At 42.5% G+C, this 17,319-nt stretch overlaps 1 protein-coding gene across 5 annotated transcripts in view; it reads right to left on the bottom strand.

Moving 5' to 3' along the window:
- FOXN3 (forkhead box N3) overlaps nucleotides 1-17,319 on the bottom strand; it is a 215,121-nt gene that overhangs the window by 67,729 nt on the left and 130,073 nt on the right. For all 5 annotated transcript variants that reach the window (XM_082059171.1, XM_082059170.1, XM_082059173.1 and 2 more), the window contains exon 4: nucleotides 9,452-9,516. In XM_082059171.1, coding sequence (XP_081915297.1) covers nucleotides 9,452-9,516 — 65 coding nt within the window. The remainder of the gene's footprint in view (nucleotides 1-9,451; nucleotides 9,517-17,319) is intronic.

Raw genomic sequence — 17,319 nt, 5'->3', positions numbered from 1 at the left:
AGCACAGAGATCTGCTCTGACCAGCAGGGAGAAATTCTTGGCATGTTAGAGAGGAAAAAATATTGCCAATGTTAACCATGAACAACATCAACACAGAAACACCCCACAAGACATGAACATTGCTTGGACTTGATCACCATCACTGTTTTTCCCATAATTTTCTTCTGTTTACTAGTTATGAAGCTTTGGCTTCCCCAGGGCTCAAAAAATACATAACAGCCCATCACACAAACAGGTCATAGCAAGAGAGTATCCTAAAAATTTCCACAGCTTCTGTTTTAATTCTCTCAATATAGGTCCATCTCAAGAAACCTGACATGTACTCAATGCAGAGGCCAACCTGACAACAGCTTTCCCTTGCTCACAGCAATCTGCGTATCACCAAAACTGCTCATAGCAACACAACTGCCACTTATTTTAGTGATCTCCATGTAAAGCACAGTCTTACGCCTCTCCTGTAGCTGTGTTCTCAAACAGGTTCTAGAATTATGAATGTTGAGATTGCTTCTAATACCAGCCACCTTCACATTTTAGGAATGCCAAACATTTATAAGCTCTCAGCAGGGAGCATATGCTGCAGTTCATCAGCCCAGAGATTTTGATGGCAATAATCACAATAACTTCACAGTTATGGAAAATAAATCTTTACATACTCTAACATTTTCCAAGTCACCATACAAATTTTACTGCTGGTTTCTAACCATGACTTGTTCAGAAAACTGCTGTTGTAAAATGAGATCTAACTGTCGGTACACTACCTCCCTGCCATAGGCCACTGAAATTTCCTAGTCTAAGCCCCAGCCTAGCTAGTGGTGGCCTGGCCCCAAGTTCCACCTACAAAAAAGGTTTGACACTGACTGCTGCCAGACTTGTCTCTATGTGCAGTGATCGTGCCTGGGTCTTCCAGCTACGTGACAGCCCCTTAGCAGATGCTCTCACTGTGCCCCCAGTATCCAGAAACCCTGGGCACAGCAAACAACCCCCACACTCTGAGCACTTATAGCTCCTGATGGGGAAAGGAAAACATCGGAGGAATCCTGGATGTATGGCAGCCCTGGTAAAGGAGAAAGCCACTGGACAGGAACTTGTTGTATCTAGTCTACATCTTCCCTTACTCAACTGAAACCCAAGGGCGGCACAGTCAGTTTTCTGTTTTTAAGTCTCATATAAGTATGTGGGGGAGGGAAAGGATGTGTCTCTGGACAAAAAGCACCTGTGCCAGTGCCTACAGGCGGGCCAGTCACAGCAGATACTTTTCCTAAATAACCTGAGATCAGCTAATGACAATTTAAAGGAAGTAGATTACAGTGTTCAAATCACAAAGTCACAGCCACACGACACACAGGACCAACCTAAAAAGAAGTTATGAACATATCTGAAGTCATTTAGCAGCATCCTGGGAGCAACACTACCTGTACATGACCTCAGCAGTGAATACTGCCTGGGCAAGGGCCATCCAGCTCCTCACCTCCTCCATGCCCAGGGAGCCTCCCTGTTCTCTCCTACGCCACACTGGTTATTGAGGCAGCCAGGCCAACACTGCGGGGACGTGCAGCAGCAGCAGCAGTTATTTCTCTCTTCAGTGTGTATTGCAAAGTGCTGTTTTACTGCCATGGCTCACACGGCAGTTGACATTGAAGGCAGAACAGGCAGGTGCCCACAGATGTCTCCTCTCCTCTGCCCAAGGTCAGCTCCGTGGTGGGACTTGCGCTGCAGCACTCACCCACACTCTCCAGTTATCAGGGAAGGTAAACAGAGTCAGTAAACTTCATCTTGAGTCACTCAGAAGTAATAATTTCAGAAGCCTATATGAGCAACTCTTACAAAATAAAGTTATCTGTAAAGATAGCAGGGACACCTATGCAGATCTAAGACATAAGTCACTGAATTTAAACCCAGTAGGAATTTAACTTATCTTTGTGTACTCTGCAATGTGATCGACCATTAGCGAGGCCTGTCTGCCACAGTTGAGTTTTCTTCCTTCTCAACTGTAGAGGACAAAGGTAGCTCAGATGTTTTGGTCACAGGGAATATAAACAACCAGCAGTCACATTTTGTGACTAATGGCTCTAACATCAACAGGAACACACCTCAGGCACCTAATAAATTACAGCATTTGCCACTGTCTTACACAGTCAACTAGAAAAATAGGAATAAGCAGACTATATGCATACTGCACAGCTAATGCATAGCACCTTATATACAAATGTCCTATAGAGAACACCAAACCGACCATTTTTATGTGAATCACTGCAAAATGACATCTCTCACTGGGATTTTTTTAATTAAATGCATGGTGTTAAGGCTATTTTAAAATACTCTCACAAACACGTGCCCTGACCAGCACCCGCAGGATCCCAGCAGTCCCACGAGGGTTTTACCCATGTGCCCAAACAAAGGAGAACTCTGCTGTTCAAATTACTCCCTTAGGGACACACTGCACAACCCCTCCAACTTAATTTTACTTCTTCAGTAATACCACACCACTGCAAACACACTGAATGCTAATAATAAATAAATTATTCAAATATTCAGTCTCTACGGAAGCACCACGTGAATCATCTTCCTGAAAAGAAACTCCTGAAGAGACTGTCAGGTACCCTTCATGTGAGGGGGATGGGGGGCGCTGAGGGGGAAAGGGAAAAAAAGCTGATTTAAATAATAATGCCACATGAATGAAAAGTGATTTACTGCAACAAGAAGAGATAGAGCCTTTGCTATTAATTCAGGAGGTTGACCCAAGCCAAGTCACCAGCAAACACAGAGCATGACTGTCACCAAAGGTTCAAAGAGGGTGCAAGGGGAGCTCAGAGAAGCAATATTTGAAGAGAAAACATGGTGAAGTCAAAAGATCCGGTGCTCTTCTGATGAAGTTAACTAAACTGGAACTCATCTGGACACTCACAACACAAAACAGTCATTTATGGAGTTAAGCAATCAGCTTCCAAATGTGTATCTCACAATAAGCAGCTTAATCAAAACGTCAATGGGGGAAAAAAAAAAAAAAAAACAACGAAACTTAAATCACACTTCCTTGAAAAAGCTCATAAACAGCACTGTTTCTTTTACAGTTAGGTTCCCCCTGTTTAAGGTTCTCTCATTAGTGGAGCATCAGAATATGACACAGAGCAAATATTTTGTAGACTGATAGCTCTGGGCAGTAAGAAGCACTATTACTATCCTTCATAGAGCAAAAAAACAAGGAATCATACATCCAGAGGAAAACAAGTACTTAGATTCTTGGGGAACATGAGATGCCCAAATACAGATTTGGAAACTAATATGTAGCTGGATTTGGGCATAAGGGTCTTGCCCAAGCTTGTGTTATAGATCACAGCACCTAAGTCTACCAATCCTGACTGGACTGCTGCATTCCTTTTGGACTTTCTTCTTATGGTCATCATTACATTTAAGTATTACATAATATTAAATAATCTGTAATATGTATGCTGCCTTTCCATATTGTTTTTTGTTTGCACCACTAGGTAGCAGAGGAAAACATAGCGTTTCTCTCCAAGTTTGGTTTTATTTTGAGATGAAAAAAAAGTGAAATGCAGGTGAGACTTACTGAATCATCTTGGCTTTCAGCTGTCCCCTGTGCCTCCTCTCCTGACCCCTGTTAGCACCAGCAGCTACATATAGCTTATATTTTGGGATGGGCTGTGCCTCTCCACCACATACCCATGACATGCACGTGTTCTGTTCATGCTGTGGAAAGAGCACATGAACTGAATTTCCACCAGAAGAAAGAAGCGTGCTGTGCCTGCAGGGGCCCTCGAGTCTTTGTTGGCGGGTGCTGACAAACACATCCCAGTTTTTCACATTATTAGAGAGAAAATGTGTGTGGTTGCACGCACACAGGCATCTTCTCTTTGTGAGTTTGTTGTCAACTTTCATCTTGAAGGTAACAAGAACAACTCCTCCCAAACCTCTCCAGAGAAAAGACTGAGTAGCCGGTATTGGCAATATTTGTTGTCCAAAGAAACCAGTCCCAGCGGTTGTTATATTTTTATCCTAATGTCACCATTAACATAAAAATGTAGGCTGGATGTCTTAATTTATAAGAACAAACAATTCTAATGTAGCCTTCTCAAGGTAAGCCAGCAACAGCAGCACCCTTTCTGCCCCTCCCTGCTGGCTTATTTCCACCTCAGCAAGTGCATCTATTAATAGCGAACACTTGGAAATATGAAGTCCCAAGTCTGCTCTTTCATTTCTTCCAACTACTCCATGTACATGGGATTAAATGGCCTGTTCGGTCATTTCAAGGATTCTCAAGCTTATTAGAGAAGAAAAATATCTCTGGATCTCTGTACAAATGGTTGCATGAGCTGGTTCCCCATCTTTTTATGTAAGGCTTCTCAGGTCTGGCCTGTCCACATTTCATACAAAATCAGTTTTCTGAATTAGGGATGCAATTTTCTTGCTCTCTAAAATAAATCACCACTCTCAACAAAGAATAAAGTGATCCATGTGCTTTAGCAATCTCCTGAAAGTCTCCCGTTATGGTCAGATATTGGATGTCAGTACACTAAAACATGAAAGCCACTATCTCAGATTGAGGGCATGAAGGATCGGTGCAGCAGCAGGGCCCAGACCTTCCATTTCCATGCTGCACTGAACTGCGGAGCCATCATCTTTTGCTGGTTTTGGTGATCCCTGACCCTGTGAAGACAGTGTGTTCCAACTCTTCCTTGTGAGAGCTCCTCACCAGCGGTGCCAGCTACAGCCCTGGCAGCTGGACTGAGGCAGGTCACGCATGGGCTGCTGGAAGCACCAGAGAGACGAACGTGTCTCATACGATGCTTTCCCAGAGAAGAGGCCTAGCCATCTCCATGTGAGCATCCTACCGCTCGCTCTGTCCTGAAGCATGAGGATGCCTGTTCCCTGCAGCTGATACTAAAGAGAGAACAAAGCAGCTTGTGAGGTCTGGGGAAAACAATCCCTCCTTTCTCAGGCTCCCTCAGCCAAGAGGGACCAGAGGCCACACGTGACTCTTCACTCTTCCCCTCCTGTGCTTTGTGAATGGGAAGGGATTTCTGCCCATCTCTTTTTCCATCCCAATTAAAAGAGAATTGTGGCTTCAAAGGAAAGCCATGCAGTCTGAATTCAGTTCACTGAGTGCTGAAATGCTGTTCACAGGTGTGAGTCTGGGTCTGCAGGATCTCTGAAGCAAGAGCTCATGTCTTTGATTTAACATCCACAGTCAGCAGATTTAAACAGCACTGATCATCAGAAGTGGAAGTGGAGGACCTTGCTCGCACAAGAAAGCAGAGAGCACAGGAAGGATCATGACTGTACCTCCAGCTGGTCGGGAACTGCTGGAAGCCGCAATCCAGGGTGACCATCTAGTCACAGTGATGAGGGCTGTCTCAGTTTTCAGCTCCAACAGCAATAGGGACTGGGTGACCCAGGTTCACTTTCTTTCCCTGGATGATGAAGAATCACAACTACGAGGGCCTACTTCTGCCAGGCTTTGACTGGAAACTCAGGACACATACCCAAGAATGGCGCTAAGCCTGACAGACGCGTACTTGCTGTAAACCAGAGGGGAGGTGTTGCTTTACAGCAGCTGCTGCCCAGTCACCGAGCTCTCCCATCTTCTGGAGCAACTCCTGGAGCTCTTGCACCCGTTTCAATTCCCACTGCAGCAGCACGAGCAGACGCAGATCACTGTTTTCACTGTACGGCGCTCTGTTTCTGCACCCGCTGTAATTACACCCACAAGCACCTTCTATGTATACTTCCTTGCAACTCAGGACAGAACAGATTTGATACAAGAAGGCATAGTAATAGATGCATTTAGTTTAAGTGTGAGAGCAAATAAGACAAAAGAGGGTGGTTTGTTGTTTTTTTCCCTCAAAATTTAAGTTGTCTTTAAGAAACAAATCCAAACCCCTCCACAGTCCAGTTACACCTTGCAGGTGGCACTCAGCAGCTGGCATTTACACAACTGCTGCTAAAAGTTAATTTGAAGATGTATTTTTAATTTATTCAGAGAGAATGTTAGATATATTGAGAGCAAAACAGTTTTATTACCATTGATGAGTGACTGCATCTAGTCTATAACATAAGCTTAATACCCAAGACCAGAGCAGAGGCAACAAAACTGACCTTATCTGAACACAATGCATTAGTTTCAAGGTCTTGAAGTTAATGCGATTATGTCTCCACCTATCTCACTCAGCACAAGGTCCTCAACAGTTCAAAATATGTCTAAATCTTTTCCACCATAAAGACTTTTTCCTCTCATACACTTTATTAAATAAAAATGGATGTTATGACAGCTGAGAACAGAAAAAATCAGTGGCAAAGGCTCTCCATGGAGCAGGTTTAAAAAAAGTAAGCCATGATTTGAAACAAAACCACAGTATGTACAATAACAAGTTAAAAAAAAACAACAGAGAAAGTAAAGCAGTAAGAGCAAAAATCTCTTTTATCTGGGAATCCTGAAGACTCAAACACAGCAATCTCCACGGACATACAAGTTAAGTTTTGAGAGAAGGTAACAGAGTATGGTAAGGCTGAAGGCCCTACCTGTATTAAGCTCTGCATGGGACTTCATGAGAAGTCCAAAGAGCACAAGGATATAATGAGCAATCCTCACCTCGCAGAAGGAGCTCAACATTTCAAGAAGCACTTGAGCAGGTGAACTAACACAAAAAGTAAATTTATTTTTTCATTTATTTTGCTTAGAGAGTTAATCCTAGAAACAGCAGTACCACGATTCTCAAAAAACAAACTGAGTTAGCCATCTCATATCTAATAAAATCATAGACAAAAAGAAAAAGGCATCTAAATATTTTGTTCAAAAATCTTCAAAAAAGTACAAGCAAAGACACCCAGGAAGGAACAGAGAATTAATCCTGCTCGTGTCAAAGACATTAAGGATACAGAATAGCTACTATGAATTTTAGCTTCCTTTTCTCCTCCTTTGCTATTTTAAGGTACACAGATAACTGGTTTCTCAGCCACTTTCTCTAAGAGATACATTAAATGCTTGACAATGGTTAGGATTACTTTGCCAAATAGTTCAGGTATAAAATGAATGGAAACCAGGAGCATCTACAACCCTTTCTTGGCTAAAAAAAGTACTACTTACATAGCAGAATTTTCATTCCCCAGACCAGAAAAAGAGCATTTTCCTTAACAACTAAGAAGAAATGAGGTGTGAAATGTGAGTATCACATTTACTAAAATTTCAGAATTATTCTGTATTATTGTCTATAACACATCCCAAACATTCTTTTCAAAGATAGCAAAACATTTATCAAGTGAAAATAATTTTAAATCCTTTTTTTACCTCAACTTCTGCCTATCAAAAGGCAGTACTACAACTTGAAACCGATAATCAAGACAATTTTTCATTCACCTGTTTGCATTAAACTGGATATAAGCACCGAAAAAAGAAACTTAAGATGGTCATGTAAGGTAGGACCTGACAAACATCTACCCCTTCATCTCACAGCTCCCTGCACTCTCTCCCAGTCCTCTGCACAGGTCTTCTGGAAGAAGACAGTCAGAAGCAGCAAAGAGGTGGATGCACTATTTCCATGCAACCTGCTGAAGTCTGCATGTGAGAGAGCTCATCGTAGGGAAAAATGAAAGACAGACACAAAGAAAAAAATAAAGGCTTGGTTAAGTTATTTTCTTGTTTTAAAATTAAAACCAGGAAGTGTTAAAAGATTACTTCAGTGAGGTTTTTCTTCACACACTCTCATCCTTCCAACCCCAGTTGTGTCACGCATATTAGAGTTCTAATTGGCCGGGTTTTCCACTTGGATTGTCAACGCAGAATGCCAACCCAGTTAAAGATGTGTTAGGCTTTGTTAGTTGCTTGAAAAGGCACTCATCTCTCTCTTTTTCTCTATTTATTTAATATACTGAAATGTTTTGGGCTTTTAGGTTTTATTTCCCAATTTGGAAGGCAGAGTAGGGCAGAGGAGAAGAGGGTGGAGAACAGTATACTCTTCTTTTTTGAGAAAATGCTTTAAACAACAACTGAGACAGGAAGGATTACAAATCAGTTGTTAATTCCTGGATATCTTGCATCATAAGAAGAGGTAAAACATTAGTGCCATGCAGACTTGACAGAGTAGTTTACATATTATGAACTCAAATTACAAAGACTGTATAGGTGCAGGTACAGAATTGTAGAACCAGAATTGCAGAACAACTGAAAACGAATCAAGCATATCCAATATCAAAATAGCTTTCTTTTTTCCTTAAAAAAAAAAAAAAAAAAAGTAGTTCCTTCCATTAGGAAGGACTGCAAAGGTAGCAGATCTATCTTATCAAGACTAAAGCCAAAAGCTGCCAACCTCTACCATTTATACCATCTCCTAGTGTTAGGAAATAATCTGAATGCTTTAAAGTATTTAAAGTTTGAACAAATCTCAGCATAGATACTAGACAATAGAAATTATGCAAATTCTTAAGGTATGTACAAGGAATCAGCTGAAAAATATTTTCAGGTAAACTGCAGATGCTGGATTACTTTGGTGCGTGGAAGGTGAGCGATACTCCCTGCCAATCATTTGCTTGTGAGCCCAGTAGTGAGTAAGGCTCCATCCTAGGTGATACGCATTAGCATTCCAGAGAACATTATACAGCTTATTCTGCCAGTAAGAAAGACAGAAAACTCTTGGCACCATGAGAATGAACACAAAACTGAGACACTTCATGGACAAACACTTGCAAACACCATAAAACCATCCCAAGCAGCGTAGGTTACTTTTGCACCACAGAAAAATGCAGGCAGTCTGAGGAAACAGCCTTCTGCATTCCCAAGACACTTCCGTTAAGAAATATAAACACACTGAGCAGCAAACAATTATTTTGAATTATTTTTAAAAGTCTAGTAAGACAGACTGAATGTCTAGATATCAAAACTGCAGTCATACAGATTCTGTTTATGTTGTCCATCCAACGGAAATAAGATATTTAACATTCCTCTATGAATATAAGCATCATCAAATATGGTAGGTTTCTTAAGACAAATACTCTGCCACTGTTTTCCCCACCACAGCTTCGCTACCTACCTTCGAGTACATTTTGCTATCAGCACAACTAGGAAGTACAAGAAAGAATCTCTCCCAAAGGACAACCTTGCTTCACCCACAGAACTAAAAGCAGTGGTCCTGGAACATTTCCGCCCAGGCACTCTTTATCCACACAATGGAAAAAAAAAAAAGCCACCCTTTGCCACATTTTACAGTAAGCAAATCAATAATCCGAGGAAAGAAAAAAAGCAGCAACTTTCATAGACTACACTCACTGTACGTAGTAAATCGTCATTTTCAAGGCACCAGGTGCGCAATAAAGGAGACAGGTTAAAGGAAACAAAAAACATTTGGTTACTTCTTGCCCAGTGAATATTACAAAAGTTGTGCAATTTGCAAGAGGTATTTGTTAGGAACAGCTACTCTAAGACATAGTATCAGTCACTTACCTTGTAGAAGGGCTCCATTTCTCTTGAAGAAGGTGCTTCCTGGCCAAATGGGTGGACCTGATGTGCTAAAGGAAATAAGAAATACGTGTAAAGAAAATTTCATTTACATTAAACAATTATTAGTTACTATTTGCATTAGTTCTGTTTTGGTTTTAAAGATAATGTAACATTCAAGCTAACGTAACCCTTCAAGCAAGGGTCTAAAATTTCATGTTAAAAATAGGTTAATTTGATTCAAGATTCACTTTCTCTTCACAAGGAAAAACCTCCTCAGCAAAGCACACACCCACACTCTCTTAGGAGGAAGACAGAAAAAAGCAATTTCGAATTAAAAAAAAAAAAAAAATCAGCGTCAAAAATATTTACTGAATTCACAGTACAGCAAAATACATGCCTTTTCTCAAAGCCATCTGCTAAAAACCCAAATGCTTTATGGCTTTTACTCAGCCATAACACCACGCTACCCCCAAACACAGTAACCCAGAAAAGCCTTGGCCAGACAGTGGCTGGTTTCTGTGCTCCCACCAGAGCTCTTCGCCCACCAAACCCCCCCAGACACCAAGGTCACCTCGATGCACGGGAACATAGCGCAGCAAGCTGTCCCACCAGCGTTAATGAGGCCTGGCCTTTGCCACGTGTGCGTGCTTGGTGGCTGTGATGGTTCTTCTGAGACCCCCAGTGGGGTGGTGGCCACGGCGTGAGCACCTGTTTGCCCAAAAGCCCTTCCCTGAGCTCAGGCCATCACCAGGTCCCTCTTTCCCTTGGCATCCTGCTCACACAGAGTCTGCCCGAAGACAATGGCCCCTCAGAGGCCTCTCCTGGTGACAGCTGTGGCTGAAGGAGTAGAACACATTCAAACATAGGAAAGGGAAGAGGAGGGAACAGTGGTAGGATCCTCTAAACCTTGTTTCCTCTGCTGTTGCCTCTGAGCAGCCCGCGGCGCTGTGGAGCACCCACTCCTGTGCCCGCAGCGCTGGCAGGCTGAGCGGAGGAGAGGCGGCGAGGAAGCGCCTCATGGCCGCCCGCACCTTCCCCTCCCACGCCACAGCACCCACACCACCACAGCTGTGTCTGTTGGCAGAAGGACACATCTTCATAGAATAACAGAATCATTTTGGTTGGAAGAGACCCTTACGATCATCAAGCCAACTATAACCTAACTCTGGCACTAAATTATGTCCCTAAGAGCCTCACCTATGTGTCTTTTAAACACCTCCAGGGATGGTGACTCAACCACTTCCCTGGGTAGCCTGTTCCAACACCCGACGACCATTTCCATGAAAAAACGTTTCCCAATATCCAGTCTAAACCTCCCCTAGCACAACTAGAGGCCATTTCCTTTCATCCTGTCACTTGCTACTTGGGAGGAAAGACCAATACCCTCCATGCTACAACCTCCTTTCAGGAGAGAGCTGGAGAGAGCAACAAGGTCTCCCCTCAGCCTCCTTTTCTCCAGGCTAAAGAACCCTAGTTCCCTCAGGTATTCCTAATAACACTTGTGCTTCCCCTGCACACAAAAGCTGACCTTGCCCTTTCCTCAGCAGCACAGGTGACTGTTGCCCAGCACAGCTCTTCCTCCCCAGAGCGAGACAGCTGCCGCCGCCACCACTGCTCCTGGTCCATCCTCCCCAGGAGAGGCCCTCCCCGCAGAACATCACTGGTCACATCCTCGGGCCCAGGCGCTACATGTATTTTAAAAGCACAGTACCTAAGGGAAATAACTAAAAACATGGAAAAGATTTGTTGCACTGCTGTCAAAGCAGGTGGAAGCGACAGATTGCCAGAAAGTTGTCCCTGTAGTCATGAAACAGGTTTCAAAGTCCCCTAAAACCTAAAGACAATCATAGGTATTTTAATATACTAAGCTTTTATTGAAATTAGTATCACGAAACTATGCTATATAGATATATATAATTGCCCTATGCCCAAATTCAAGCACGAGTCAAAGGCAAAGGACTAAATATCCTTCCATAAGATTACTGTAAGGCACTCCGCCTTTTTAAGGTAACCCACCTGCTTTTTTGGATGCAAATTGTGAACCAAGCCCCACACGCCATTTTGGTTCAAAGTTACTTTTGTCTCCTCTTGAGCTGACTACCACTACACAAAATGCAATGAAATGGAAAACAGATGTTGTCTATTATATTGACAGCATTAGCAAAGTTCTGATAAAATGCCATATATAAAAAACACACTGCTTTCACAATTATTCTGCAGAGACTCTTGTGCTAACGTGTAAAAACTTCACTATGTTAAAATATAGACTGTATAAGGATCCAAAGCAATTAAATGAGTAAGAAAAGCCTTGGATACTCCTGAATAAAAAGGGGAGTTGAGAAAGAGACCAAAACGACCACAAAGAAGTTAAGTAGTCTACATTCATAAGCGCTGGAGTGTGCAGGGTCATGCACTCATTTGAACATGTTGCATTCACTTCATAGGGCTTAATGTAACCGATTGTTTGCATTCCCTATAGTAAGCGCCAGCTCTTCAAGTGTAGCTCCTCAACTCACAGGCAGGTCAAGAGCTGTTGAGGGCCTTCACGCTCCTGCAGGACAGGCTCACAGTTCTGGAGTGCATCAGAGTCCACGGTAATCTCTGGGACTCGACCCATCAAGCTACAAGAGGAAAGCCATAGCGCAGTCTTCATACCATACAAATTTGTCACAGAAATCAGAAATCACAGTATGGCAACTATATACCTCTCAAAAGCCCAAGGACAAAAATGGTGACATTCTGAAATTTAGCCACAGAAAAAATTTACTGTCACACTGCTGTACGCCTGTACATGAGTGGAAGAGGGTTAAATAAAGGAGAGGGGAAAGTGTATATATTTGAATAGACAAAATGTCTCCACCAGAAAAACAAAGCCAAAGTGATTTATCTTATTTTCCAACTTGAAAAAAAGGCCCAAGGCTCTCATAAAAACCTCTGTCTAATTCAGCACAAACCCACATGAACTGAGAAAATTAACTGTGCCTTCCCAGGGAAAGAAGCTAAAGAATTCAAGCATATAAATAATGTACCAGAGCAACTGGTCAAGCCTTTCAAACAACAAACTTCTGTGTTTGCAGGGCTTTGCTGAAACTTAGCTATGCATGATCTGTGTCGGATAAATTATCTTTCTGTTTGCAAACTTTTACACGTGAAGTCTCAGATGGCATTAATTATTTAAACATATTTCAAGTTAAGAAGTGACGGGGTTAAACTCTCACTTTAAAGTGTTTAAAAGATGCTGCTTCTCTGTTCCAGATTATGAAACCGTTTGAAGAAGTTTATTCTGCTAAAGACCACCGATTAAAAAAAAAAAATAAATTGGTCCATCCCAGGTGTTTTTTCAAATGAACAGTTTCTTCAGTTTAGTCCATAATCTACTGGAGAAGAGTGGCTGGTCCTCCTATAGAACTAACAGCATATTCTGTATTTAGGCAAAATAAAAAATGCAAAATCTGTTTTTAGAATTTTCTTTTGTAATCAATATGTGCTGTAAGATGAATATTTATGCAGTTAGTATTATTGATGGCAGAGTTTTTCCCCAAACTTATTAACTAAACACACTGACCAAAGTAACATTTAATTTCTAATAAATCCCCACACAGCTAGTAGAAGAAAAGGAGTAACTAGTTTGAACTTTTTTATCAGTGTGAAGAAACTTGTGGCCTAATCCATTTTCCTTGTGTGCAGGTTCAGACCTATTTAACTCCCAGCAGCAGATGCGCACAAGGCGTTTGCGGGAGGAGACAGACTCGGACCACTCCTAAAGAGCTGAGAATTCAAACAAGCATCTTGCAAGAACATGAATTAGTATAGTTTATGGATAAGATGACATGTGAAAAGCCAACAGTTCCCTGTCAAGGACCACTGGTTTGATTTGCAGAAAGTACTATCGGTTCAAGCATAACCCCAGCCAAAGGGATATATATCCAGGCTGCAACAGTATTTGTAGCAAATACATAGAACAGCATCCAGGGGCGTATGTTCATGCCTGTTCAGTGCAGAATCCTCCTCTCTCTGAGGCACAGTCAGTGTCACTGTGGCATCCGTGCACTGCCACAGGGACCAAATGAAGTACTCACACACTTGCTGAAAAACAGCAGCTGCGAGTACCGACAAGTGACAGTGTTTAACTCATCAGCATCTGCTTGTGTGAAATGAGATACCTGGAACTGGGAATCACCCCGATCAAATCCAACCCTTCCTGCGTGTTTGCTATCGACTTTTAATGACAAGTGGGACTCAATTTCCGCTCAAGGCAAACGATGAACTGCTTTTACTCTGATGACACAACCAGTAGGAAGCTCCGTCATGCCGCAGGGCCCTGGGCACGGGAAGCTGCCTGACTGCGAGCCAGCAGGTATTTCTCTGAGGGAAGGCTTTTCCATAGGAAAATGTTGCTTTACTGAAACCTAAAACATTCCATGGGAATGTGTTGATTTGGACACCGCTCATGCTGGAAACCAGGCTGATGTGAAGGCTGGCCGGCCAGCCAGTGAGGGTTCATGGCAGCCAGCCAGCCCAACCAGAAGCTCCCAGGGCACATAGAAGCAACAACATGCGTGAGCCCCCCGTCCCCAATTAATTGTTTACACCAAAACATATGCCACACATTTATAAAAATCTTTAAAAGGTGCATAGGCTTCAAGAAACTCAAAAAGTAAATATAAATCCTTTGTCTTCTGGAATTCACATTAGAGCAAGGAGACTGCAATTCTTTAAGTCAAGCACTCAAAAAAAGCCAGGGTATGAATTCTCTCTCACATTGCTGTATTTCACAACTATGCCAAAAACTCTCACAGGCCTCTTTGTCAGAGAGGCATGATTAATAGGGCTTAAAAACCCAAACAACTAAAAACTCAAAACAAATTTAATTGTGTGGGACTACACGCCACAATTAAGGAATGATAAAAACACGGAAGGCAATAAATATAGGCCAATGACTGCGTTACCAAGTATGTCCAGAGGGTAAGGAGGAGGACAGAGGAAGGGGGGGAAAACAAACAAACAATGCACAGTTCAATGGCCCCTGAAGCTGAGAGCTATTGGCCCCGAGAAGGAAGGCTCAGTGGGGAGGCAGGGAAGATGCTCCACGCTCACCTCAGCCCAGCACAGCCAAGAGGCGCTGGGCACAGCTGCTGGGGCACAGCTGCTGGGGCACAGCTGCTGGGGCACAGCTGCTGGGGCACAGCTGCTGGGGCACAGCTGGTGCCAAAGCACACCCGCAGGGATGCCCAGAGGGCAGGGCAGGACAGCTCGGTGCCAGCCCTAAGCTAACAAGCTGTTGCACACAATATGCCCAACACAGAGCCTGCAGTAAGCAAACAGCTGCTAGACCACAAACTGGCTCCAGCGACACAGAGGATCCTCTCTCCAGCCCTTACCAGTGGCAAAAATGATTGACTGAGGTGCCTCAACATCCAGCTCAGCCCACAGATTTTGTAAAAAGGTGTGGCAGGAGAAAATATGACTCTTCCTCTCCTAACAAGCTCAGTTAAGTTCCCAGTGCTGCATAACAGGTGGATGGGAGAGCACCCAGTTCACTGTGACCACCAGCCTTTGCCCCAGGGTGGACAGCAGTGATCAGGACAATTCCTAGAGGCAGAAGCTGCAGCTGCCAGATGAAGGGAACGAAGGCATCATTGTACCTGCACTGCAAGTAGTGCATACCAACCATCCACAGTGCAAACCATTGCAAGTCTCGCCTACGCTTCCAACAAATAGTGAACTGAAGGAAATGTCAAGGACACTGAACTTGGAAACAACAAACCAGTTTGTTGAAGAGTAACCAACAAGAGTATCTTGCAAATATATAAACCCACCTCTGAAAGCTTCTGAAAAGCAACTAAACCACAATTATTCTTATGATCAAGTTGCTAACAACAGCTGCAGATGCCTCTACCTGGCTGGAGCTCATGAAACCCTGTATCTAGTGGCAGCAGGAATGATACATTCCTGACAAGTACATTCAGCTCCAGATGCAAGCTGGACTCAGACTGTTAGCATAAAGTAACAGGTATAAAGGTATAAATGGATGAGCAACTAAGCTGGAAGATCATAATTTTTACTGTTCCTTGAGAAGTAAACTTTGGATGGACTTGTAACTGAGAAAAAAACTTAAAGAAGTATACTTTTGTTGGAATGCAGCATCCTTTGATGCTGGCAGATGAATTGTACTTCCTTACGGCAGTCACCCTGCGTAAGGCATGACAAACGTTCACGACCACGGTGATGATCAGCCCTCTTGGCTGCACAAACGCAGTCTGCAGAGCGGCTGTCAGACCGCACGGGAGGAGGCCCCTCGGTCCAAACCACACCACCATGAACCTGCAGAGTGAAAAGGGACAGGCGGCATCTCACTCTGGTTGAGGGCTCCTCTAAATGCTTGTCAGCTCTTCACTGCTTGCACCAGGGAGCTCAGATCCCTCTACTGTCATATCAGCTTTGTTTTCTACACTCACCTTTAATGCCATTACTGGATGTGGGCTAATAACACTACTTCACGGCAAAGAGAGGTTAATGCTCTATATCTGGGTACATAACCGTAGTTGTATTAAAGAATATATTACTCCCGTTATAAATTTTGAGCAATACAGACACATTTAGATACAGCTGCACCTCTAACACACGCGTTTTGTTAACAAGGAAAAAAAAAAAATGATAATCCCTGCCAGCAGCTTGCTGGCAGTTAATATCACAATTAGTGATCACCTAGCAACAGTCAAGCAAGCTTCCTCTCCAATCAAAGGGAAAAAACCTCGCTAACCCGGGCTAATGACAACACATGAAAAAATCTGGAAGGTAGGTGTTAAGGTATTTCCTGATTTTAATGAAAACTGATTACTTTAGAGATTTTAAATCTATAAATGCATTACTCTATCTTCTCGAATTTTCCATAACTGACAAAACATTATTCTTAAAGAGATTTATGAATTCACAATACTAATTTTTAATTTATGAAGGCTGATCTAATATTCTGGTAATGCTTCTCCTTCCTCTGCAATTCCCTCTTTTATTGCCTCTTGGTATCTCTCACTTACTGCGACATGTGGGATGGAGACTTTAAGCTCCTAGATGGAGTCTTTCTTGGTTTCTCTAGGGTGTCTAACACATTTTCGAGCGAATAACCAAATTCTGAGCTCTTGCGCACTCTTAAATGAGTTTTCTATATGACACAACTGCCAGAGGCATTACATCAAAATTTTTATTAAAGACAGAAGAAAAGTTGTTTAAGAAAGCTATTCACAAAACACTTTAAAATAAAATGTAATGTTACTTTTTGAAGGATGAAGCAGAAAGTTGGCCAAATCTTTACATCCCCAAATAGCCAAAGCCATTCTCTTGCCACCATCTCCACTTAAAATAAATAATTAAGCAAGAAAATAGAGAGAAAGAAATAAAAAAATAAGATAAAAAGAGCTTCTCAAATTTCCAGAATTAGGGATAAAAAGGGTAATTCCTAATTTCGAGCAAAACATGGTGATATGTCTTTAAGAGCCCATGAACAACTCTGCTGTGGTGTTCAAAAGGCCCCTCTCACTGCTGACACGATCTACGAAGCCTTCTTGTCCCCTTGGTGGGACTCCGTAGCCCTCAGCCAGAATTTTAGTCTTTGCCAAGAGCTGAGTATATATTTATGGACAGCAATGGAGGATTTATTCTTTAAATTAAAAAAAAAAAAATTCTAATGATTCTAGAGAGTTGTTTTAAACGAGATGGCAATTTGAGGTATGCCAGCCATAGTGTAAAATGCAAATTCCTCACTAATCCATGTTTACATATTTTAACAGATTTATTGTGAACACTGACAGAGAAGAAAGTCCTGATCTATTTGAAAATTCATGGTGAGACAACTGTCCCACGTTACTTTTAAT

The sequence above is a fragment of the Streptopelia decaocto genome, assembly GCF_964273445.1.
Source record: "Streptopelia decaocto genome assembly, chromosome: 7".
Taxonomy (NCBI): domain Eukaryota; kingdom Metazoa; phylum Chordata; class Aves; order Columbiformes; family Columbidae; genus Streptopelia; species Streptopelia decaocto.
Note: the sequence above shows the minus strand (reverse complement) of the source record. Positions and strands in the feature narration are given on the sequence as shown.